This window comes from Micropterus salmoides, unplaced genomic scaffold (genome assembly GCF_014851395.1).
Source record: "Micropterus salmoides isolate LMB-PRFRI ecotype aquatic unplaced genomic scaffold, ASM1485139v1 Ms_hic_scaffold_14, whole genome shotgun sequence".
NCBI classification, from domain to species: Eukaryota; Metazoa; Chordata; class Actinopteri; order Centrarchiformes; family Centrarchidae; genus Micropterus; species Micropterus salmoides.
Genome location: NW_024040485.1, coordinates 32,591,280 through 32,615,844, shown reverse-complemented (window position 1 = coordinate 32,615,844; position 24,565 = coordinate 32,591,280). Strand labels below are relative to the sequence as shown.

The 24,565-nt window shown below is 47.3% G+C and overlaps 1 protein-coding gene across 1 annotated transcript in view; it reads left to right on the top strand.

Moving 5' to 3' along the window:
• Nucleotides 1-24,565, top strand: part of lamc1 (laminin, gamma 1) — a 63,175-nt gene that overhangs the window by 3,157 nt on the left and 35,453 nt on the right. Inside the window, exon 2 of the mRNA XM_038719073.1 lies at nt 23,722-24,026. Coding sequence (XP_038575001.1) covers nt 23,722-24,026 — 305 coding nt within the window. The remainder of the gene's footprint in view (nt 1-23,721; nt 24,027-24,565) is intronic.

Genomic DNA, 24,565 nt, shown 5'->3' with positions numbered 1-24,565 from the left:
CCTGTTTAATATAAAGGTGGTTTGGTCGCCTGGTGGGAAAATCTGCTCCCACACAGGAAGTGTCCTCTCAGAGCCTGACAGATTTCTGGGTTATGAAGTCGTGGCGTTTACAGGCTTTGGTTTCACTTGTTGTGTCTGTATGTAATCGCAGCTTTCAGTGCGTTTCCTAAATGTTTGTCTGCTCGACAGGAAGTGGTCCCTCGACTGTTTGTAGAAGGTTTAATGGCTCGTTGAGTTTCAGGAGTTTGTTTTCTGCGATTGTAAATATTTTCTCTCTTTCTGCCAAAGTGAGTTTGAACAGAGGATCCTCAGCGTTTCAGAAAGAACAGATGAGCGACGGCCCTGTCGCGGCGTGTTGTGGCGTCGCTCCTTCTTTAAAGATTAATGTTGGATTTAATAAGTGTTTGCTCTGACGTTATCGGAGGTCGTCTTCATCCTCTGCTGTAACTCGCCGTGGGAACCTGAGTTGACTTTACCCTCAGGGCAGGAAACGACCTTCTTCAGTTTTTGTTTGACCAACTTTAACCTTCTTGTAAAGGAAGTTCAGTGAAACACAAAGTTCACAAGCAGAAATCACAGATGACCCTGAACAGCAGCAGCTTTTTAATGAATGCGCAACCCGTTCTCATCCCAGGGCGTCACATAGGGACGCTTTGTCAAAACCCCACGGCGTCACTTTTTCACGCCCTGGGTTAGCGTAGTTTTTTTTTGGACACGTAAGGCAAGAATAGCTATGCAATGTCCTTGTAGACCTTCAAAATAAAACTATTGGTCAACATCGTGAAACGTAGTTAAGTTTAGGAGAAGGTCATGGTTTAGCTTAACGTGACTTGTGTAAGTTTAAAAACGCTACGTTCGTGAGTTACGTAACCTCAATAAAGGGAATGTTGACTTTTTGTTTCACAGCGGAAACACCAGTCTCCACCCCAACACCTCCTTACTCTTTATAGTTGTACTTTTAGTGTTGAATTGACGCCCTGGAAATGAGAACGGGCTGGGATGCAACAACGTTCTTACAGGGAAGTCCCGCCACTCGGCCGCCATCTTGGCAACGCCTCCGGACAGCTTTTTCGGACTAACAAGACCAGGCTCCTGTCTGAATGAATGGTCAGACAGCCAGAACTGAACTTTCTCTAGTCACCGGGACATAAAACCTACATGAACAGAATCGGCAGGAAAATCTGATAAAAATCGCTGGAAATGTTTGACAACTTTGCCACAAAATAAGGTTTATTATTCTGCTTTTCCAGTCCTATATTGTAGTTCTGTGACTCCTGTATAGCAGCTTTGCATGATTCAAAGTAAAAATATTTTCTTTTCTTATACTGACTCTTCATGTAGGCCTTCATTTCAGCCTCTGTCTGAAACAAGCTGTAGATGCTCCTGTCTCTTTAAGGCCCCCCCTTTCAAAGCCCACTGTCTTCTGATTGGCCAAGACCTGAAGCATGTTACCAGTTGCTGGGCAGAACAGGCAGACTGAGCGTTGCTGTGCCGTTGCTATGGGAGCTCATGACCATATATGGAACAGCGGCTCGCAGAAAAAGCAGATGAGGAAATCTGAGGTTTTTGCTCACAGTGATTTCTTTTAAATACTTTAACCTCATTATTTGAAGCTTCGGCCAAGTTTAACATGAACATCCAACATTATAACATTAAAGATAAGTCTTAAAATATGGAAAAGCATAAAAGGTCTCCTTTAAAAGGTTTTTCCCGACCGGTTATACTTCTACTACGCATTGCGTCACTACTACCTCGCATTCGCAGTAGAGGTAAAACAGACCCCAACATCCGTGGACGCACACGATTGGCTGAAACAAGTTTCCCGCTTTGGCTGTTAAAAGCGTGCGACCTCTGATTGGCCAAAATCAAAACAGAACTTTCCCAGTAACCGACTGAGAAACCTGTTCGCCGGCGTACAAAACCTCCTGATGGAAGAACCCGTCCCGAGGTTTCACCCTCGCGTGGGTGAAATGATTCATTGATCCTGATAACGATCCGATCAGCAAAATCATGAATGTGACGGCGCGTTCGCCAGGTTCTGACACTGACTTCCTGTTTGTCCCTGCGGGGTTTTATGATCCCCGAGCGTCTGAGGATGATAAAGAGGAGGCTGTGATGCCGGCTGGCTTCGTCTCAGGAAACGTGTTTGTGGAGCTCCGATTCTTTGATGCTGCAGGAAGGCGGCGTGTCCTGACATGAAAACACCCACAAAGAAGAAAGCTGCAGATGGACGGGGGGGGGGGGGGCGTTCATTTGTCTGGATTTAACAGACACAGCTGAAATACTCTGAAATACTTCCTGTGTACTTCACCTGTACTGACGACCTTCCTACGCAGGCAGCCAGGAACTCAGTCTGAACCTAAAACCGGCCACTTTTTGACTGAACTCTGGCGCAGACCGATCACAGACTGAGATCCAGAGTCCAAACAGGGTCAGGATCTCGTTATGGATCAGAGCGAACATGTTTCGAGGTCTCTGTTTAATCCTAAATGTCCGACACGGCGGCCCTCTAGAGTCAGGAGAGGGTGGGGCCTAATGCTTTACAGATCAGCGATAGGCCGTCAACTTTCTGGGTGTTTGGTGTTAATGACTTGTGCAGACATGAGTTTAGGGGGACGGGGGTGTTGAACACGGAGGCCCCTGGTAAAAACTCTCAGGTTGGTTTATTCTAGATGCATCCCGAGCGTGTCGGGCTGACGGGCGGCTCTGAGGCGAGTCGCAGGAACCTGCACGGAGACTCGAGGGTTAAACAGTTTCAGTCTCTGTCATCAGCTGCTGCAATAAGCCGTCAGTGATCATCGTCCAGCTGTGCAGCGCTCATAACCTCCGCAGGTTCCCACGCTGAGCTGGAGCTCTTTCCTCCGACACAAAACAATGAGGGCCCCCCCCCCTCCGCCGCCTCCTCCTCCTCCTCCTCCTCCCAGATTGGTGTAATTTGCAACAGCTGGCCTCTCCAGAGGGAAAAACACACGCTTGTTGTTTTACGGCGGGTCGGCGAAGGCCAGAGAGGAGGACGAGGAGCAGCTCTCTGCAGGGGGTTTTCCCACGATGCACCGCTGCTGCTGCGTCCTCCTGTCAGACACGCCGCCTGCTTCAGACCGATGAGGACAGTCGGAGCGACGCCTCCATCGCCAACGTCTCTCACGAGTCCGTTTCTGTTTTTTTGCATCCAACAGCTGGTTAACACACTCTGCTGTGATTGGTCGGTCGGTCCTCACTGAATCTGAAGCGTGCGTGTCGCTGCGGCAGCTCCACCTGCTGACAGACTAACTTCCTGTTGTCGGCGCACCGCCCGCCTTTGACCTCGCGCAGCGTTTCAGAGTCTCGTCTCCAACATTAACCCCGAGCTGCAGCCTTGAGCTGAACGTTCAGTGTACACTGGGGGGCTCTATTATCTCAATGAAAACCGTGGCGTCCCCTGCGGGGTTACCTGGACGACAGGTGGACGAGCAGATCTGTGGCTGAACACGGGGGGGCCCCCAGCTTATTGTTTCACTGACTGACACTTGAGGGGCCCGAGCTGGCCCACATGAATATTCAGCCTCTTCAGACGAGAGCCGAGGAATCTGGAGAGTCCAGCTTCCCACAGACCGTGTGAGAGCGGGCGCTTCGTCCGCGGCGGCGGCAGTTACACCATGAGAATATATAAATATAAATGTTTAGGTTAGACGTTTCTCTGAGCGACTGAACTAAAGAAAGACGCTCTGTTCAAACATTGATCAGGTGTCAAGTCTGAATTCATGATGACAACAGAAACAATCTGACTCGTCAACATGAGGTCGTCAAGTGAGATTAAAGATCTGCACCGACTACGGGAGCCTGTTGACTCCAAAAAGGATCGGACCACATTCACACGTTTTGGGACCGAGACCGCCCCCCCCCCCCCCCCGTTTCCCCGCCTCGTCGCCACGGCGGGCAAACGGACCAGACGACACCGGTTTAAATACGCGTCTTTGGTGATCAATATTTTCATTATTGATTAAAAGAAGTTGATTAATCATTTGGTATAAAATCATTTTAAGTCTCCTGAATCCGAAGGCGGCGTCTGAAGTTCCTCGGTTTAACTTCACGTGAGATAAAGACGGATTCAGATGTCATTGAGGACACGAGGTCGTCGTGTCGGAGGGTCACATGTGTTCTTTCTAAACTAATTAACTGTGGCGTGAGTTGTGCACGTGCTCAGTAAGGACAAACTTGAGCTTCCTCCTCAGCGTGTCACCTTCAGGGCTGAACCTCCAGTCAGGAATTCAGAGTATTCTTCAGACCCCCATCAAAGAGAGGGCGGGGCCAATCAGGAGGACAGAGGCTGGCAGGAGGCTCCTCCCACCTCACAAAGCTTTTCTTTAGTTAACGTGGAGGAGGAGGAGGAGGAGGATCCTCCCCCTCTTTTTGTTGCGTCCTCGTTCACACAAACCTGCTTTCAAGTGTCCCTCACACGTCCTGGTCTTCACAGAAACCCCGCTGAGAATCCTCTGATCAGACGTTTCCCGATTGAACTCGTTCATAAAACATCTGTTGTTTTCGGCGTCCGTGCAGAAGCCTGAGTGTCACGATAATGAAATTCAAATCTCTTCTGTGTGAACTTGTGGTGAGATGTTTAAATCTGTCGCTCGTCCAGGTGCAGCTGCCGAAGGCTCTTTATTTACTCAACAAACAAGCAGCGTCCCTTTCTTCTTCTGCTTCTTCTTTTTCTGCTGCTTCTTCTTCTTCTTCTGCTTCTTCTTCTTCTTCTGCTTCCTGATGTTTGACCTGCCTCTTTGAAGAACAAACTCCACATTCTTGTTGCCTTGTGCTAATTAAAAGGCCCGCGGTGTGTTCAGGGTCACTGTTAGTCCGACACACGCTGTCACCGGGGGCGCCGGTGCCACACGGGTCCCATCCTGCCCCCCCCCACGCCACATCACGCCGCAGCGCTGATTGAGAAACACGTCCTGTGATTCGGATGCAGACTCCTAGATGCTTGCGTCTCTGATTGACAGCAGAATGAACGCCGTGCACCAGCTCGTCTCTTCTGTCCACAAAGCGCCTCCCCGTCGTCCCTAAACTGTGACAGGCCGTCATTAAACCCGACATCTGGATCAAACCTTGGCTGCGAGGCGATGAAGTCACAGGAAGTTGTAACCGCCTGCGATCTTCATGACTGTAATTACAGCTCCGTGGCTGCAGGCAGTGAACGCAGCATCGTACCTCTGCTCGCCGCTTCTCTTCGTCTGCACGGGAAGTAAAGCTGTCGTCCCGGATCAGGGCGCTCAGCAGGGTCCGCCGATCGAGTCCCTGGTTGAAGCTCTGCAGGATTAACGGCCGCCTCACTAATCTGGAACACGAGGATACTGAACGTGAATGTGCAGCAGCGCCTCTGACTAAACATTAAACATTCACAGTAAAACAACACGAGAAAAGTCCAACACGTGCTGACGGTTGAGTTCAGTGGTTAAAATGATAAATTGTGCAGTGTTCATAACTCGGATGTCCTTGAATGTCTCTGCTGACGGCTCGTTGGCTGATGAAGGAGCCGGCGCTCCTGGGTCCTGACGTGACGTGGAACGTTTTAAAGTTTCGGTTTCCTCCTCACCGGGAGTTCGATGCTTTGAGTTGGTCTGCATGAAGATGTTCATGAACGCCGCTCAGGAAGGAAGCTGCATATTTACTCATTAAAGTTGAGTCGAGCCAATGAAAACAGCCTGCTGGTGCTTTCAGGGACACTCGGACACCCAAGGTTTGACATCAGGGTGTTTTTGTTAGTCTTTTATCCTGAGTGCAGCTGCTGGACGTCCTTTTGACTTCAGCTTGGCGGTGCATTCACTGACACTCAGATGTGTCAGATCAGCCGTGTCCTCATTTAAAAACAGCCTGATGGTGTTTGTTCCGTTTGCGAGGTTTATCTTGAAGGTCGTCACTTGTTCTCCTGCGGACTTGATCATATACGTAAGACGCCCTGCAGAGAGTTTGTCTCTGAGCTGAAGTGAATGCTGAGTATAAAAATAAGTGATGGAGACTCGACCTGCAGAGCTGTTGAACATCAGTTCTTGATATTCAGAGAGATCCAGTCAGAAAGCTGTTTTTATTTGAACCCTCTGAATCCTTTGAGCTGCCGTGAACCTCTCGTTGTGTCTTTCTTCTGTTCGGCTCATGTTGGCTCAGACTAAACAAACCAGATTCTGCTCCGATGCAATCTGCCGGTTAAACATGGAGGTGTGCCGTGAGGAGGCCAAGATGTCTGCTCTGTTATCAGGACTCCAGTCTTTCAGCAGCCGAGGCTTTGGAGAGCTGAGATCCACATCAGCGGCAGCCTGTAGTCCTTCTAGTTAGACCAGAGAGGCTTCCTGAAGGAGGCTACGCAGACCTGATCTTTCACTTCTGCTGCAGGAATCTAAATAATATTTGCAGCGGTAGCTTGGGGCTGGACGATACGACCAAAAATGTTATCACGATAAACATTTCAATTCTTTCGATATCGATAATTATCAGGATAAATGTCAAATCGTTATTTCTTTCAGGATTAAAGGCTGATTTTTGCTCCTGAGTGAAAGTTGAAGAAACCAGATGGTTAATTATGAGGTTAAACTTTTCTTTATGGTCAGAACGCTTGATGCCGAACAGAGGATCGCTTCACAAATCTGAGGTAAAACGTTCAAAACTATTATGATAAAATCTTTTTCAACACACATGCATGAGTAAAATTTAGTAAAAGCTTTTTTTTTTCAGTCCTTTTTCCTCAAAAAAATAAACATCTTAATAAAAACTTAAGTCCGAATTCGTGTACGATTCAAGTGAATAAATCAAACATTTATTGAATATTTATAATATAATTATTGTTTTATTGTTTGGCCCTAGGGTGCAGTAGAAACCTGTAAGAGATAAAAAAGATAAAATAAACCTACAAATGAAGGTACAAGTAGGGCTGGGCTATAAAACAAGAATGATAATTATCACAGTATAATTTTCCTCAATAACAATATAATAAATGTTCAATATATCGTCAATAAATATTTGGTTTAGCAATTTTTCTATTAAAATATTAATTTTGTTGAGGAAGAGGGACTGAAAATTTGTTGAAAAAGTCAGATTTGTGATGTGATCGCTGTTTGGCATCAAGTGTTAATAAAGTTTAACCACATAAATAAGCATTTAAATTTTCACTCAGGAGCAGAAATCAGCCATTAAACTTGAATGATTTGACATTTATCCTGATAATTGTCGATATCGAATGATATGAAATGTTTTTATTGTGATGACATTTTTAGGTACGATGTAGATTTATGTGTCACATCACACAGGTTGTAAAGTTTAACTCAAAGCGTCAGAAAGTGTGAAATGTATAAAATAAGTGTAGAAGTAAAGTTAGTGAACTCCACAATATTTAATAGAAAACTGGCCACGGTAAATAAACGGGACGGTCTCCGGCGCCGTGGAGACTTTTGACCTCTGACCCGACTGTAAACTGACATGACGTTGCGTTTCCTGTCCTGTGGGAAGACGAGCCCGCTGTGGGAAATGAGCTGGACAGCGAGGCGGCGGCGTCTGACCTGAGGAAGCTGAGCTGAAGTGTGTTAAAGCAGCGTCTGGGAGGGGGGGGGCTGTGGTCCTGGTCCAGGTCCTGCTGAGACCCAGTGGTTTTTGCTGTGCCCAGGAAGTGATTCAGGGCCCCAGGAGAGCAGAGAGCAGGGGGGGAGGGGTTTCTATTATTACAGACGGCGTGGAGTCTGTGCACCAGCACAGATACATTACAGGGACAAGCAGATGCATGCAGGGTAATTTTAGCCCTGCTCCCTGCCTGGGAGGAGGGGCGGCTGGTGTTCAAAGCAGAGTGAGGGTAAACAGATAATTACTGAGAGCGCCGCAGACGTGTGGACTGATCTGAGCGCCGCCTGAAACGTGACCGACCTTCATCGCTCATCGACAGCGGAGAGCTCCGGTGGCGAGCTGACGGACGCCTGAAGTTTGCAGAATCACTTCGTCCTCTTCATCGTGTTGTTTCACCGTCATTTTACCCTGGCCACGCCCCCATCCGGTGATGTCACAGCAGGGTGGGGGGGAAAAAAACCCTCTTGTGACATCACAGGTGGGTGTGGCCATAAGTGAAGTTGAGCAAAAATCAGCCTTTAAACCTGAAAGACAAAATAGCGACTGTTAGCTCAATGCTAACATATAATGGGAATCTCCATTAACGTGCTAACGGACATTAGCATCGCAATCACGAAAATACAATCTTAACATAAACTACACATTTTGCTTCACATGCTGAGAGACACACTGTGCAAATACGTAAAGTACGTGTTTCCTGAGCTCTGTGTGAAATAAAAGAGCTGCTAACTTCACCGGCTGGATCTGCTGCTGCTGCACTCAGACCAGCTACAGCAACCCCAAAGGGTCAAACCCAATATGGCCTAAAAATACAGCTATCGGTAGGAAGAGACAGCATAACACCGTGTCACCGCACAGTTATTAATATAATGTCATGTACAGATTAGACTCTAGAAAAAATACAGTGAATTTGTATTTTATGTGCCTTTTTTATAAACAAATGTTTTGATAATAATTTTTCATAGTTGCTCTGTAGTTTTATTTACAGACTGAGCAGAATCGGTTTGGATTTGCAGCAAATAAATAGTAAACTTTTTCACGGACATTTTGCATTAATAGTTCGACCGATATCGGTTATCGCAGAATTGCTGTATCGAGATATTATCGTTATCGTGAGGTACCCTGCGATTCCCACCCCTAATTAACAGCAGGTTATTGTGATTTTCCACCTTAGTTTAGTGTTTATTTACTTGAATCTGCTCCTCTCTCTTCTCCTCACGCTCGCACACATCTCGCCCGCGTCTCTGCTCTCTCACGGCAAACACGCCGGCTGGCTCCGCCTCTTCCTGTCTCTCTCTCTCCCTCCCTGTTATATACGTTTCATTAAGTCGCCGCGTTTAATAAACTCACCCTTGATTCAGTTTTCTAGCGCGCCGCATGTGGAGCGAAACTGAAACTTAACGCTAGTGAGTGACGTCTGCAGCGGTGCGTTCACTGTCGCTCCGTAATGTAACATTTCCTGCGTGTCCGTTAACGTAATACCAGATGACATCTCCCTGTTTCTCGGTTATAAATTATAAAGTGGGTCTGAACCGAAGCGTGGATTTGGTGTATCGTTACCGTTTTCACAGGTATCGTGGCTTTCAGGGTAGCTAGCTTGGATTTCCAGCTTCTTAAATGTGAATATTTTATAGTTTCTTTCCTTCCTCTGTGACGGTAAACAGAATATCTTTGGGTTGTGGACAAACCAAGATAATAGAGGACGTCGTCAAGTTGTACTGAAGTGTCCTGCCTGGTTAAATAAAGGACCTGTTACGCTTTTTCGTATCTTCTGGCGCTTCTATAATGTTAGAAGTTAAACATGAGGTCAAAGTATTTAAAAGAAATCCCTGTGAGATCCTCCTGTTCTGAACGCTCAGTCTTTTTCTACTAACGGCTCGGTGTGATGTCGTTCCGAGACAGATTTCCATATATGGTCACTTGCTGCAGGCAGAGGGCCTTAAAGAGACGGGAGCGTCTGCAGCTTGTTTCAGACAGAGGCTGAAATGAAGAGCCAGTATAAGACTTTGAATCATGCAAAGAGTCACAGAACTACAGTAAAGGACTGGAAAAGCCGTTTAATAGGTCTCCTTTAGTAATAATACATTTTAAAAAAAAGTTCATAGGACTACAAGGTCAATTAATCCCCGTTTCGGTTATCTTGACCGCCATCTTGACTGTAAGGGAGCCTGGAAGGAGATTAAACCCTCCTTTGTTTGGGAGGGGTTTTATCTTGTGTGTTACTACAAAACAAATGAGAACGTTTACATTCATAAGTTTACAGCGAGGCGAACGCTCCGTTAAAACACCGTCACGCTGTCCTGCCCCCAGACACACCTGGCTGAGATCTGCCCTGTTGCGTCTGCCTCTTTTTAGCGAGCTGCAGATGAAACTTTATTTAGTCTTTGATCACCTCGCGCCCCCGTCTTACGTTTCAAAAGCTGCCCACAGACAATCGGCAGCATTTCTACCTTTGTGATATGCCCTTCCTTTTGTCTGGGACGGCAGCGGCAGATAGCAGCTGGACGTCCTCAGGCGCTCAGGTTCAGGTTGTGTTTATGTCTCACAGAGCCGAGACGCTCGGAGCAGATTTCCAGATGTTCTTCATGTCTCTGCGGTTTCTTGGAGAACACTGTGTTCCTGATTACCGTCATTTAATCCCAAAGACGACACAAGTCTCTTTTATCGAGACAGACAGGAAGACCTCCAGCAACCCCCCCCCCTCCAGAGCAGAAACACACTGCTGCTGTTCTCTTAAATCGGGCACTTTTATATAGAGGTTTGGTTACGGTCAGCGCTAGTTAGCTCACTCTGACTGTCACACAGTCGGTCTGTGATTAAACGTTTTCCTCAAATGATCATCGACGAATGTGACAAGATAATCTCAACTCAACGTCACCTTACTAAATCAAAATCAATCAAAATTATAGATACTAGTAAAATGGAAATGGTTGCTAGTAACTAAAAAATACAGTACTAGTATGTAATGAATTGTTACTAGTATAACGGGAATACTCAGTAACTGATAACTCAGTAGTTTTTACAAAGCGAGTAGTAAGTTTTAAGGGCTAAATGTCAGAGGGCTCGCCGACGCTTTCGGCTGAGGAAGCTCATTAGATGTGGTTGAAAGCAGATAAATCAGTGTGTGTGTTTTAGATTGTTTTTGCTAAACGGCGTGCTGCGTATGGCGCCCGCTCTGGCTCTGGAGGAGAAAGTAACGCCGACGATGTCATCCAGGTAATCCCTGTGTGACGTGGACAGCGTGTGTGCGGAGTCTGAAGGTGGCTGTTTGTCAGGCGGGGAGGCTTTAAGGAAAGGCTCTTATCCTGGTGCATTATGGGAAATGTAGTCTCCAGTGGTTTTTAAATTTTTTTTATTTAATACTATAATTTTTTTTTTGGACTAAAGTCAGGATTTCTCCCCCCGTGCTGCTCGGGTTTGGGCTTTTCCTGTTCTTAATCTGTCTCTTACAGCAGCAGATACAAAGTCGCGGGTCCTAGTCAGCAGGTTTGAAGTCCTCAGACGAGTCTCAGTGGTTTTTAATTGATCTTTGATTTCAGCTTCATGTGTAAGAGATGAGACTTGGACAGCAGAGAGTTCAGGACTTTGGATCAGCAGCCGTGGAGTCTTTATGAGGTTTGGGGGGGGGGGGGGGGCACTCTGAGTCCTGCTGGGACGCTTTGTCTCTGATAATGAGGGCTGTTTTCATTTGTTCCTGGCGTCCCGGTGTGGTGACACCTCTGGGCGGGGCGGCTGCTTCTTTGGTGGTCTGTGCTGTTAAATCTTCACTAAACACACTGGTGTTTGGTGGTGGGGGGGGGGGCTCTGATTAGATCCTCCACTGAGCTGGGTCTCATGGGAAATCTGGTCCTCTGGGTTGTTTTTGGAAGTTTTGCTGATCATGTGGGTGACGGGTCGGATACAAAACTCCCGATGTGATCATGTTATTACTTAAAGATTAAATGCGTGACTTAAGTCTCGTCAGTAAAACTTGAGGTTTAAAGGAGCTGTAAGCGTCAGAACCTCAGCTCCACTCGGGGCCACCAGACTCCTCTGAGAAAACATCACAACAAGACAAAACTCACCAAAACCGTCACTGTTACTCTGATATGCTCGGAATAACGCCTTAATTCACCAAAGTATTCCGCAGAGCGAGCTGCGCTGACGGCCGGGAGACGAACGCGCCTACCGTGCAACACGGCGACGTAATGGACAGGATCCCTGCAGAGATGTATGTTTTACTGAATCCGTTAGATCATTTTTATTTAAGCAGAAACAGCCATTGTGTCGCTCTCGCTCGCCACCAGACTCTGTTGAAAAAAACAATAGTTTTACCTCTTATTGGTCGTTAAACGCACCGAATATAAACACCAAACAAGGTTTCACATGTTTTTCATTTATTTTGCCTTTTTTTCTTACAACTGCATAAATGAAACAGTCAAAATGAGCTTTTTCCTCCGTGTTTCCCACAGGATGTGTAGAGACTATAGTGGGGGTCCGGGGCCCGAGAGGGTCGGGTAAAGAAAATTTACATGAGTCCATTTACTTTTAATGGACACATGTAACATGTTTTATACTTCCTGTGAATATAATCCAGTTAATCTTATTTCCATCCTGTACAGATGCCTTATTTTGAAAACCGGACGCTGTCACATGTGTTTCCTCCTCGCGCTGAATCCATCCGGTCCGACTCGGTTTGATAAATAATGTTGTAACATGAAGACTTCACAGCCGCTCTGACAGGATAAAGTCTCTAACCTGCCCGTCAGCTCGCCCTGCGCCGCTTCACTTACCGTAAAGGCTGGAATACGTGCGCACTCCAAATGTAGGAGCGGCTAGTTTAATCTGCTTCTCACAGACGAGAGACAGAAACACTCACAGCGGTTCTTTTCTAAGAAGTCAGCCACAGATGGAGCGGATGTGCCGGGAGACGATTCAGCAGAACAGCGTCTGCAAACGGCTTTAAAACGCTTCCACGCCGCCGACATGGCAACGTGACTGTTGGGTCTTTTGACTCATCAGGCCGAACACAGAAAGTGCTGTTTTTGCTGTTTTTGGCAGATTAATCTCGGTGGCTGAACAGTCGGTGCAGCCAAACAGAAACAAAACTCACTAAAACCATCTTTTGTTAGTTTTTCCATCAGCAGCCCCCGTTTGGTCAAAACAAACCTTTAAATTCACTTGAATGAAGAAACATGGAGGCGTTCGGCTCCACTGCGCACAAACATTTCTTGGAGCGTTTGCTCCGGGTGAAAGAGGGAATAATGATGAGAGAGCAGCTCCTCCGCCATTAAAAACAATCACTGCCTCCCACCTGCACTCCCTTCCTGTCTGTCCTCCCCCTCAGCCACTTAATTGGAAATCCCCCACCACAGTCTGTCGTATCCAGTTCAGATGTTACTGCAGCATCAGTAAACGGTCTGAACCTTTTCCACAGAGGCTCCCGAAGGAGGAGGGAGTTTCCTGATTTGATTTGGTAACTTGTTTTTGTCTGTCTGGACCGACCAGCAGCGTTTCAGTCTTCTGGCTTCGTAACATCTGCGCTGTGTCACATCTGACGAGCGGTTCTGTTCTGGCGCCGGCCGCTCACTTGAGGAGAACCGGATGATCCGAAGGTTCCCGAACCGAATCTGGTTGTCAACAGATTACCGAACCAAATGATCCTGCAGTGTGGCGGCTTCACAGACACAATTACAGGCTCCCGGACCTCGAATCAAAAATATCGGGAAGCCTTCGATTATAAACGCGCAACAGCCAATGAGAGCGAGCTGAGCGGGAAGCGTCACCAGCGTGGCGTGTATCCGCTCCAGGCTGCCTCACCTTTCGGCAAAAATTTTAAACCCAAAATGGGTCCCCTGCGTGACGTGTGCAGATCTGATGAGAAAATATTTTGGGAGGTTGTTTATTTACCACTTCGCTCTGCCCAACCAATCATCTAATGCCTCGACCTGACGGCCAATCAGAGGCAGAGTAGTTCTAACTGAACACACTGCTGAACTCCCGCCGGAGAGCCAGCCTGACGTGAGACACGAGTGAGCTAACGTACGATGTTTCCCGCGTCAGATACAGAGATGTTGCCCACGACCAATAAGGAGAGAGTTCTACTCGAGCCGAAGGAAGAGCAGCGACGCTGAAGAACCTCAGCGGAGATTTCTCTGCACGCACCGACGGCGAGGTGGAACTGTTACTGCGAGGAACACGGGTGGACGAAGAGACGGTGGCGGCGGGAAACAGTACAAGCGTGTAAAGCCGTTTTTGGAGCCTCAGGCCCCGCCCACACTACTACATTTCCGTTTTAAAGCGGAGACCTTTGCTACGTTTGTAAAAGTCACCAGGATGGCAGCCGGTTTTAGAACTTCAGAAACGATGACGCTCGGCTCTCTGATTGGCTCTGATCAGTCATGCAAAGCAGAAACGAAGCTGCTGGCAGAGTTTTGTGTTTTTATTAAAATATTCTGCACCGTAGGGCCACACTTGTACTGTGAACGTTGCGACGACTCCCAGTCTGTTTCCCGCCGCTTTTAACTCCCGTGTTCCGTTCAGTAACAGTCCCGGCTCCTTATTGGTCCGTGCAAAATAAAACCTGGAGTGATTCTTCGTCTGCTTTGTTCTTTCACCACATCGTCTGTAACCGAGTACCTGAACGGCCACTAGACGTGTGTTTTCAGTCGTTTTAATGTAGATGGACTTGTAGGTGGACGGAGATCGGAGCGATGTGGGTGGAGCTTCAGTTATTGATGTTTGATTCCACCAGTGATCCAGACAAACAAACAAACAAACAAACAGACTTTCCTCAGGCTGCAGACGCTTATCTCCATTCAGACCTGGAGCCCCCCCCCCCCGTCTCCTCTAATCTCCTCTCATCCAATCAGAGCGCTCGGCCCGCGGCTGCTCTGTTTATCAAACAGAAGGACAGATTAAGGTGATACCAGCCGGCATCCTGCAGACGCTCTACTGAGCGCGCTCACACCGGGCCTCCACCTTTAATCCCCCTTTTTTACTTTGTCTTCACCTTCCAGCTGTGAGAGGAGACGCGTGCACGAGCGCGGTGCAGGTGTACCTACAGCGTTATCGCCGCTGCGTGGTCACGTGTGTGCATTCCTCTCTGCAGGAGCAGATTACACATTAACTGAGGCGTTAATGTGTGACCGCTCCACCTGCACGGCCTGACCCAGTTCAGGCGGAAAGGTCGGCGTTCACGAGAGAAAACACGGGAGATTAAAATTCCAGCCGGCTTTGTGAACACAAACTGCAGCAAACAGATCTGTGATAAACCAGCGGGACCGAACAGAGTCTGCTGGGTTCAGGTCGACCAGTAACTTATATTTATAAATAACAGCCCTGCTCTCACCTGTCCAACGCCTGGGCCGCGCCCTGCACACTTTCACCTGGCTCGGTCTCCAGGTAGCTCGCAACGTGACACCCGGGTCTCTGCCTTGGTTCAACGCCAGCCGAGCACATGTAGTTTGTCCTGGCGAGCTGGACCGGCTGCCTGTCCAATCAGTCATCAGGATGGCAGACAGGAAGTCAGGGCGCGCCAGACCAACAGGCGTCGATGTAACTCTTGAGGCCCCGCCCACTCTGCCGCGTTTAGGTTTTAAAACGAGACCTTTTTCTCCGTTTGCAGCTTGAAAACGATGCCGACTCCGTTTCTCATTTTGAAGCTCCGGGCAAAAACGGAGGACGTTAGAAACGATGACGCTCGGCTCTCTGATTGGCTCTGATCAGTCATGCAAAGCAGAAACGAAGCTGCTGGCAGAGTTTCGGTGTTTTTATTAAAATATTTTGCACAGATTACAGTATATTTATATCTTTTAATACGAGAAACAGTTTGTAGGGCTCAGTCTACAGAAGAGTCTGCAACGGATCTGTCAGACCAGTTCCTGCAGCGCTGAGACGTGTCGAGTGCGGCTTCGTATCAGGGAGCAGGACCGGCTGCGGTCCCAGATCTGGATTGAGCCGGATAACAAACCGTGACGCGGCGGTCGGTCGGTGCTTCTTTCTCCCGTGAGCGTTCAGACAGAAAAGCCTCTTAAAGAAAGGGGGACTGGTCGCTCTGGGTCAGACCCCGGTCCTGCTGGTGACCTCTGACCCCTCTGGGTGAGAGGACTTTGTCCTCTGGGGGATCAGAGGAGTCTCAGCAGGAGTTTAAACCCTGCTGCGTTCCTCACATTCCTCCCTCTGATAAAACCCCTCAGTGTTTCTCTCTCGGAGGCGTCTGCCCGCCGACCTCTGACCCCGGCACCTGCCGCACGGTGCTGGACTGGTTTCCTGTGCCGGTCTGGACTCCGAGTCTGCGTGCAGGTTTACGTCCGCTGTTTGGAACCAGACTGTTTAACTTTGTTTTAAAAGTAAAGAATCCACAGATCAGTCTATCAGGAGCTCTACGTGGATCTTTTCCCTCGCGGGTTTCGATGTTTGTGGTCGTGTGTTTTCATTCTTTAGTCGTTTGTTCCTGTAACGTCACATTCCGTTTGTTTTATTTCCACATTAACGGAACGGTTCTACGATGCAGATCTTCACGTCTGTCCACCTGTTTTCTGTTAAAAACCTGGCGGGCACTTTTTAACTCGTTGAGCGTCGGACAGACGTCCAGTTCTCAACGCTGCGACCTGCTTCGTCACCTTTTGGTGATTTTCAGTTGATCAAACTGTGACACGTGTGCAGGAGTCGGCTGAACTGGGAGAAATCCAGGCTTGTTAAATATTAAACTTGAGCTGCTTTACTGCACTTGACTCCATCTTCCACGTGTTGGATCCACAGTACCTAGAAACATTAGCAGGTCATGTTTTCGGGGTTTTGGCCTCGACTCGGCACCGAGGTGTCGCTGGCTGCTTCCCGACTCGTGATCCTTTACTGGTCTCTCTTTTTATGTCCAGTAATGTTTTGTTTATCATGCAGGCACCAAACTCCCCTTTAAAATCAGTCGGTTTTACCTGTTGATCACCGATGAAAACTAATTCCTGATTTTCAGCGTCTGCTGGAAACGACGGCGTGAAAACGAGTTTCTGGTATTTTAAGAAGCTGCCAGCTGGATGCTTAGAGCAGAGGATCTCTGTGTGAGTAATCAGGTGTGTTCACCTGATTACTCACACAGAGAGCTGGTGACCTTTGACCTGTGCTCGCTGTGGCGTCGGCGTGGCGAGTTGTGGATCCTCTGCAGAGGGTGTTGGCGTTGTCTCCGGGCAGATGGAGTACTCCGTGCCCACACGTTCAAAAGTCAAAGCGGCCATTGTTCCTTCCTCCGGAGAAGAATGCGATGAGCTCATGGGAGGACATTTTAATTGGACTGTGCTGCGAGCCGAGGCCCCCCCCCCCCGCCGCCTCCTCCTCCTCCCGACCCTCGGGCCGACCCCGAGGCTTCGCTCCACCGGCGGGAAGAGGATTCACAGGAATGCACTGTAAAAAAAACCAAACATCCGTACTAACAACTCGCTCAGACTTTATTATAAGACAAAACAACTCCTGCTCGAGTTCCAGGAAGCTGGCAGGACGAAATCACACACAGGTTCGATGCCAAGAAGGTTTTCTGCCTCAGTCGCTGTAATATTCTGCAGGAAACCTGCACGACCTGTTTCACCCTTTCACGCATAAATATAAATCATAAATTTCTTCTTTGTATAACTGAAAGTTGTACTAAAATAAAAAAAATGACCTCCAAGCACTCAAACTCAAACTAACAAGAAGAAGAAAAAAGCCACAGTGGTATTTATAAACCCAGCTGCATATTTTTATCCTCCTCTTTAACATTTCAACATGTGACGGGTCTCACAGCTCCAGTTAAAACGGGTTTCTTTTCTGTTGAAATGCAAATTTGTCTCTGGATAAAGTTGATGCTGTAATATGAACTTTTGCATTATAATTTATGTTCACATATCCGTGTTATTATAATACAATTCATCACATCTTTAAGATTAAAAAAGGATAGATGCACCAGCAGAGTTACAGAAATCAGACTCTGTGTATAAAAACATCAGAATCATGTTTATTTAAATTCAAGAATCATCAGAAACTGCCCTCAGGAGCCTGCAGGACATCACCATGATACATTAACCCAAAATAAGCCAAACGCATCATCTGGATAATTGATGCAGAACACTGAGAATGTAGGAGGTCAAAGGTCAGCACCGTGAGCGAGTCCTGATGGTGGGTTACAGGATCGTGAACTCCGCTGTCGGACAGCTGGAGCTCATCGCGTCCACACAGGAGTCGTGTTTGGACTCCCCGAGCCGTCTCCGGTGTCGTCCTCCCTCCTGCCGTCCTAATCCGTCCTCCTCAAGGTCGTCTCCCTCGTTAAGATCTGTCTGCGGGAAGACAAACATCTGCGTCTCTTTACGTGGAGAACCGGCCTCGGGATTCAGAACCTGTGGTGAGTCAGGTGGGGTTCTGGTTCTGGTTCCTTCACCACAGATCCTCCTCGCTCCTCTAAAGTGAGAGGAGTCTCTGTCCTAGAGCGGCGTCTCTGGGACTCGTCTCACCTGCAGCCATCGTCGGTTTCCCTCCAGTGTAAAAGCTGAACGTCGGCTCACCTGTGTTCTGTACCTGAGGCGTTGCTGCTGTTGGCGTTAGCTGGATCTGGGAGAGCGCGACACGTTGAACACGGTGAAGCGTGCTTCCATCCTCGCACCGAACCTCCTGACTGCAGCTGCTGCAGGTTTTTAGTGAAGCTGAGCCGAACTTTGGAGCGTTTGCTGCGGTCCAGGACCAGAAGGACTCTCTTCTTCACGCTTTGTTGACGTAACACATGAGGTGACGTTCGGTCGGCGCAGCAGCTGCTTGCAGATCAGAGACGCTGCAGGAAGTTAGGAACCCAAACGCACGGGTCTAAACGAGGCCCCCGGTCGTACCGAGGCCCCAGGGTCTTACTCACCTGACGTTTGGTCCTCGGACACGTCTGGACACGCCGCCGCAGCTCGCTTTAATCTGCTTGGATCCTGTTAAATCTCCTGCCGCCTTCCTGATTTGCTTGTAAACGCGCAGTCAAAGGTTTTTGACGCAGTGACTTGATGATCACAAAGTGATGCTGCTGCAGCTGAGCAGTTTCTCCATCGTCTCAACCGAGGTTTTCTTCCTGAAACAGAAATCTTTTCTTGTAATTAAAGAAAAGTCTGTCTGTATTTCAGGAAATCTTCTTTTCTCTCCTGAAGACGCCGACAAACACTTTGACGTTTTCTTGATGATTTCCTCATTTTTCTAAATCTTGTCGTGATGATAAGAATCTCTTTTAAACGAGATATTAAAGTAATAAACTTTTACAGGATGTGGTCGGTTCACCGTGTCAGCTGATGCGGAGGTCGGAGGTCGTCCTTCGTCCTCGTGAGCGGCCTCTTCTGCTCACTCAGACGTCGGGGCTTCCATATCTGGGCAGGAAAAACCTCCCAGCAGCCCCCTCTCTCTCTCTTTGACATGAACAGCCTGTGCTGCTCGCTCGCCCTCCTTCCTCCTCGTCCGGCGCTCTGTCTGGCGGCGGAAACACATTCCAGCCGCTTCATTCCTGCAGTCACCCCCCCCCGTCTTACAGAGAAAGGCTCCTTCCTCTGAGCGACTGGAGGCCCTTTTCATGTTCAGACCTGAGTCTGGGCCCCCTGAGGAGAGGCCCCCGGGGGTCAGCGCTCCACAATAGGCGGGTTAGAGCTGCTTAAAGCCAAACCGGCTAATTGACGGCGTCGCGTTTTGTTTCTCTGTGGCGAGGTTTTAAATCTGCGGCTAGAAAAAAAGGCTGTTTGGTTCTTTAAAGGCTGAGATCACCGTTTTTTAATTTAACCCAGACTTCCTGTTTATGAGCAGAGGAGGTCGACCTTCTTCAGCTTCACCGGTCCGCTGAAACAAACCGTCCCAGGATTTATTTCAGCAACAGAAAGACTTAAACAAGCTTTTGTTCCCGGCTGAGAGAAGCAGATGAAAAGGTTGATTTAATCATCAGGGAGCTCGTCCGTGTCGACGCACTTCAAATAATAAAAAAGCATCTTTCTTCACTCGTCACTGTTTGTGCTGAGACTGGCGGAGCGGCCGGTGTGAAAACAGGGCTGCAGCTAACTTTAAGTTCATTATTGATTTAGTAGTTTGGTCTATAAAATGTCATCATATCCGTGTTTCCCAAAGCTCGAGGTGGCGTCCTCAGACGTCAGTCTACTGTCACAGAGGAGCAAAGAAAAATATTCACATTTTAGAAGCTAAAAATCAGAATTTGCTCGTTTTTTTTTTTTCTTTAAAAATTGACTCCCAACGATGAAGAGTTGCAGATTAATATAAAAGTTGACAGCTAGTGGACTAATCGTTGCAGCTCTTTATGAAAACAAGTCCTGGATAATCCTGATGAATTTATCTCCATGTTCTGAAACAGAAACGTTCAGCTGCTTCATTCTCTGCACTCTAACTTCAGTCGGTCGGGATGACATATCGGCCTCGTGGATTAATCGGTCCGTCCCTAATTTCAGCCGCCGTGCTCACCTGCAGCTTTTCCGTAACGAGGGAGAATGTAAACGTTAGCAGGGTTTTAAAAACAGGCTGACCCGTTAGGACGAGCTGCTACTTGTTTTGTGGGTTTAAATAGAAGGAATTTGTTCTAGTGTTGATTTCTAACGACGGCGTCAGAGAAAGAAATATTAAATCATATGAACTAAATGTGATTTATATGGAGTTTACAGCGTATACTGTGTCTAATGCTGTTTGAGAAATATAATTCAGTTTTTCTGTAAGGGGAGCTGCCTGGTTTTATAAAACCGGTTAAAAACCATGAGATATTTGTTGGATGTCACTGCTTCAGCTTGGTTTCTCAGAAAACAGACAGAAAAAGCTGTAAGTTTGGCAGAACACTTCAGCCCGTCAGCTGGCGTTAAAGCCGGATAACTTCCCCTCAGGAGGGTTTGAGCTGCACAACCAGGAGCTGTTAAAATGATGGAACATCTCAATGAAGTCTGGCTCCGTCAGTGAGTCTGTGGTGCAGTCAGTTTTTTTTGTTCTGGCGTCATACGGGACGGAACAGAAACGTGGTCTTTGTTTGCACGCCCGACTGTAAAATTCTTCCCCTCATCAATACGGCGATTGTTCTGGAAGAAAGGCAGAATTCCTCCTGACCTCCTGCTGCAGGCACTTCTAACAGAACTCCATTTAAAAAAAGCAGCATTTAACAGAAGGTTCGCTCGCATGTGCAGGTTCTGCTGCTGGAACGAGTCGTGATGAGGCGGCCGGCGCTCAGCTTGTCACGCACATTCTCGGCTCTGATTGGACGTTTTCTTTCCTGGCTCTGGTGCACGATGAAGCAGTTTGTTTTTCTTTTTCACGTCCCAGAAGCTTTTTAAAGGTTCTGCTGTAGAGAATTACGGGTTAATCTGCCAGCCCAGAGATATTCAGTCTTTTCTCACATATGATAAATAAAAGAAGCCTCACGTTTTTAAGGTGGACAGCGTGAATAAAAATGAGGAATTCTTTCCTGTATTTTGAGTTTGGTGCTTTTGTCTCCAGTTTTTAAAGTTAAACTTTTCTTGAACAACCTCTGACTCTGTAGACCGGTTTATATTTCCCAGAACAGCCAGGAACACGAGGTCACGAGTTTAAACTGCTCGTTAACACATTTGTTGTGATGTAGATCTTAGATCGTGACGCCCAGCTGTTGTTTGCTCCATTTGAAATAATTGCCTGTTACTGATGAAACTCCCCTCGTCCAATCAGAGCGTCCTCTCGGTCCCAGCAGCCACCTGTGTTCAGCGCCTCCTTTGTCCCGTTTCAGAGGACGCGGAGGCGTTTTTCTTCTTTCTGAGCGAGTCTGTCCCCGACCGCCCCGGGTCCCCCTCAGAGACGCCTCTTCATGAAACGCTTTGATCCGGGGCCAGAGAGGCTCTCCATCACAGATGTCGAGGATCACATTAGAACAAAACTCCCTTTTTGTTCTGAAACTCCTCCGGGCTGCTGGGAGATCAGGACCGTCCTCAAACTGAGCAGACGGGGTCTTCAGGTCTTCAGATGTCCCTCGTCCGGTTTGTGTTTAAACATCTAATAAAGATCATTTCAGCCGTCGGCTCGTTATTTATTCTGAACGCTGGAAACGCGGCGGTCAGCTCGGGGCCCGTATGTATCGAGCTTCTCAAAGTGACGTTTTAGTCTTACGTGCTGAGAATTCATGAAATTTACTCCGACTTCCAAACTTGAGAATAAAATATCAAATTTCTTAAAGCCAAGAAGCTCCAGAGGCCCCTCAGGAGGCCAGGAGCTGCCTGTAGGGGCCAGTGATGGCGCCGTGGAGACAGAGAGATGCGCAGATACTTGACGAGGTTAATTAGACGGGGTCGGACGTCTTCGTCTGCGAGTTGGTGAAGGACGCCACCTCGCCGCTGACTTCACGCGGCTACACGTTTAGCTGTTTATTTGCCACAGAACAAACGCGGCGCTGCTGATGGGTTTGGCCCGTCACAACCACGAGGGCTGTAGCAGCAAGAAGGTCGCGGGTTCAAACCCCGAACATTCTGTTTTCTCTTAAAAAACTCCTTTTAGCAGTTTCACCAGTCAACGTGAATTTATCTGGGAATATTCTTAAAGAAGGGAATCTCTTCAGTGATTGGTCCTCGCCTACATCGTCATCCAGAATCTGAGTGTCGTGAATCGGCTCTCGGGCGAGCGGCTGGATAAATCCGGGGCCCTGGCTCCTGCTTCTAAATCCTGCCTTGTCTCTGCGGGAGGAGGAAGCCCGTGTGTGTTTGCAGTTGCTTCATTGTTTCCTGTAATAAACTGCAGCCTTTTGTCAGCGTCCTATCAGCTGCTTCACCTTTATTTGCTGTCGACACAGAGAGGGGCCCCCCAGGAGCCGGGGCCCTTTGTCAGCGCACTGTTTACAGAGCAGATTCTTTAGCTGAGCAAACAGCCGTATCACCCCCCCCCCTCCTCTGTCCCGCTGCCCGGCTCAAACATGGCGGCGTTCCTTCACGTGCTGACTGACAGAGCGTTTCGCAGTGCGCTCGCCGGCCTGCTCAGACTCGCCGAAGTATGCGAAGAGCGGGACGGCGGACTCGGAGTCACGGCGTTCCCGCATCAGCTCAGTCCAGGAGGCGGTCCGGGTCCAGCTGCACGGGGGCGTCTGCAAAGCCTCAGAGACACTTAAATCTGTTTCCTGTGTTCCTCGCGTGAGACGACTCTCGGGGTTAAATGTTTATTATGGGAAGTCATGTAGAAAGAGAAGCATCGAGATCATTGCAGCAAAATCTCCTCATGTCACGAACCAGCGGGTTTTTTATTAGTTACTAGTTAAGATACAGATTTTTTTTTTTGTTGCTTTTTTATTAATGTATACACACGCACACACTTACTGTTTGATTTATTGTTAATATTTTAATTTATTTATTTTTTAACACACAGACACACTTTTACTGTTTTATTTAATTTTTAATATAATTTATTTTTTACCAAACACTTAATGTTTCTATTTATTTATTTTTTTTAATATTTTTAATTTAATTTTATATTTTATATATTTTTTTCTCATTTATTTTTTAACACACCCCTTTTACTGTTTTGTTTATTTTATTTTTAATATTTTTTATTTATTTTTATATTTTTTAATTTATTTATTTTAACACACAGACTTTTACTGTTTTATTTGTAATATTTTTTATTTATTTTTATATTTTTTTTATTTTTTAACACACAGACTTTTACTGGTTTTATTTATTTTATTTTTAATATTTTTTTTATTTATTTTTATATTTTTATTATTTATTTTTTAACACACAGACTTTTACTGTTTTATTTATTTTATTTTTAATATTTTTTATTTATTTTTATATTTTTTTATTAATTTATTTTTTAACACACACTTTTACTGTTTTATTTACTTATTTAATGAACTGTATGAAATGAATTGTTCGTTCATTTGTAGCTTCGGTAATATTGTTTATTAAATTGAATCAGCTGAGGACAAGAGGACCGAACTCAGCTGATTAATAATCGTTAATAATCGATCAGGTCGGGCTGAACGTTGATTGAATTCATGTAACACCGATCTGTTCAAAAACAGTCGTGAGATAAAGGAGGCTGATAATAAACTCAAATCACAAAGAGACGTCAATGAAAAGTCTCCTAAGCTTCGTTAAGCTCTTGACTCTTGACAGTTTGGCTCCGCACGCCGCTTATAAAGTGTGAAACACTGATCTGTCTTCTTCTCTGCAGGTAAATCCTTCGACATCACCTACGTCCGCCTCAAGTTCCACACCAGCCGCCCGGAGAGCTTCGCCATCTACAAGCGGACCGGCGAGGGCGGCCCCTGGGTGCCCTACCAGTACTACAGCGGCTCCTGCGAGAAGACCTACCAGAAGCCGAGCAGCGGCTTCATCCGCACCGGCGAGGACGAGCAGCAGGCGCACTGCACCGACGACTTCAGTGACATCTCGCCGCTCACCGGCGGGAACGTGGCCTTCTCCACGCTGGAGGGCCGGCCCAGCGCCTACAACTTCGACAACAGCCCCGTCCTCCAGGTGAGCGCCACGCCGGGTGGGGGACAGGAAGTGGTAGTGGTGTTTCCTGTGACTGTAAATGTTAAGTGAAAAAAACGGATGCCGAACTTTGTCCAACGTGATGCGGATCTGTTATAAATATGAGTCCGTGCTTTGTCAGGTGTGCCAGCGAGACCGCAGGACAACAACTGTTAAAACGCTCGTTTTCTGAATGGAGTTTGGCTCGATCAGGGCTGTGCTATGCTAACTTCAGTCATGTCTGGTAGTTCAGCTTCCTTTTCTCCCAGCAGCCCCCAGTTCACACGTTACAGGCTCATTAAATATTCATTACAGGCTCATTAAATATTCATTACAGGCTCATTAAATATTCATTACAGGCTCATTAAATATTGCCCTTCAGGGTCTGATGAGGTCTGCAGCAGCGACGGCCGCCTTTTTCCCAGCAGGCCGTTTCTGCAGGTTCGATGCGGCCAAGTGTTGCGACATGTTGCTAGGCGACGCCCCCGGATTTCCCAGCAGCAGTTTGGTTCCACCGACCTGCAGCTGGAGACTCTGCTCCT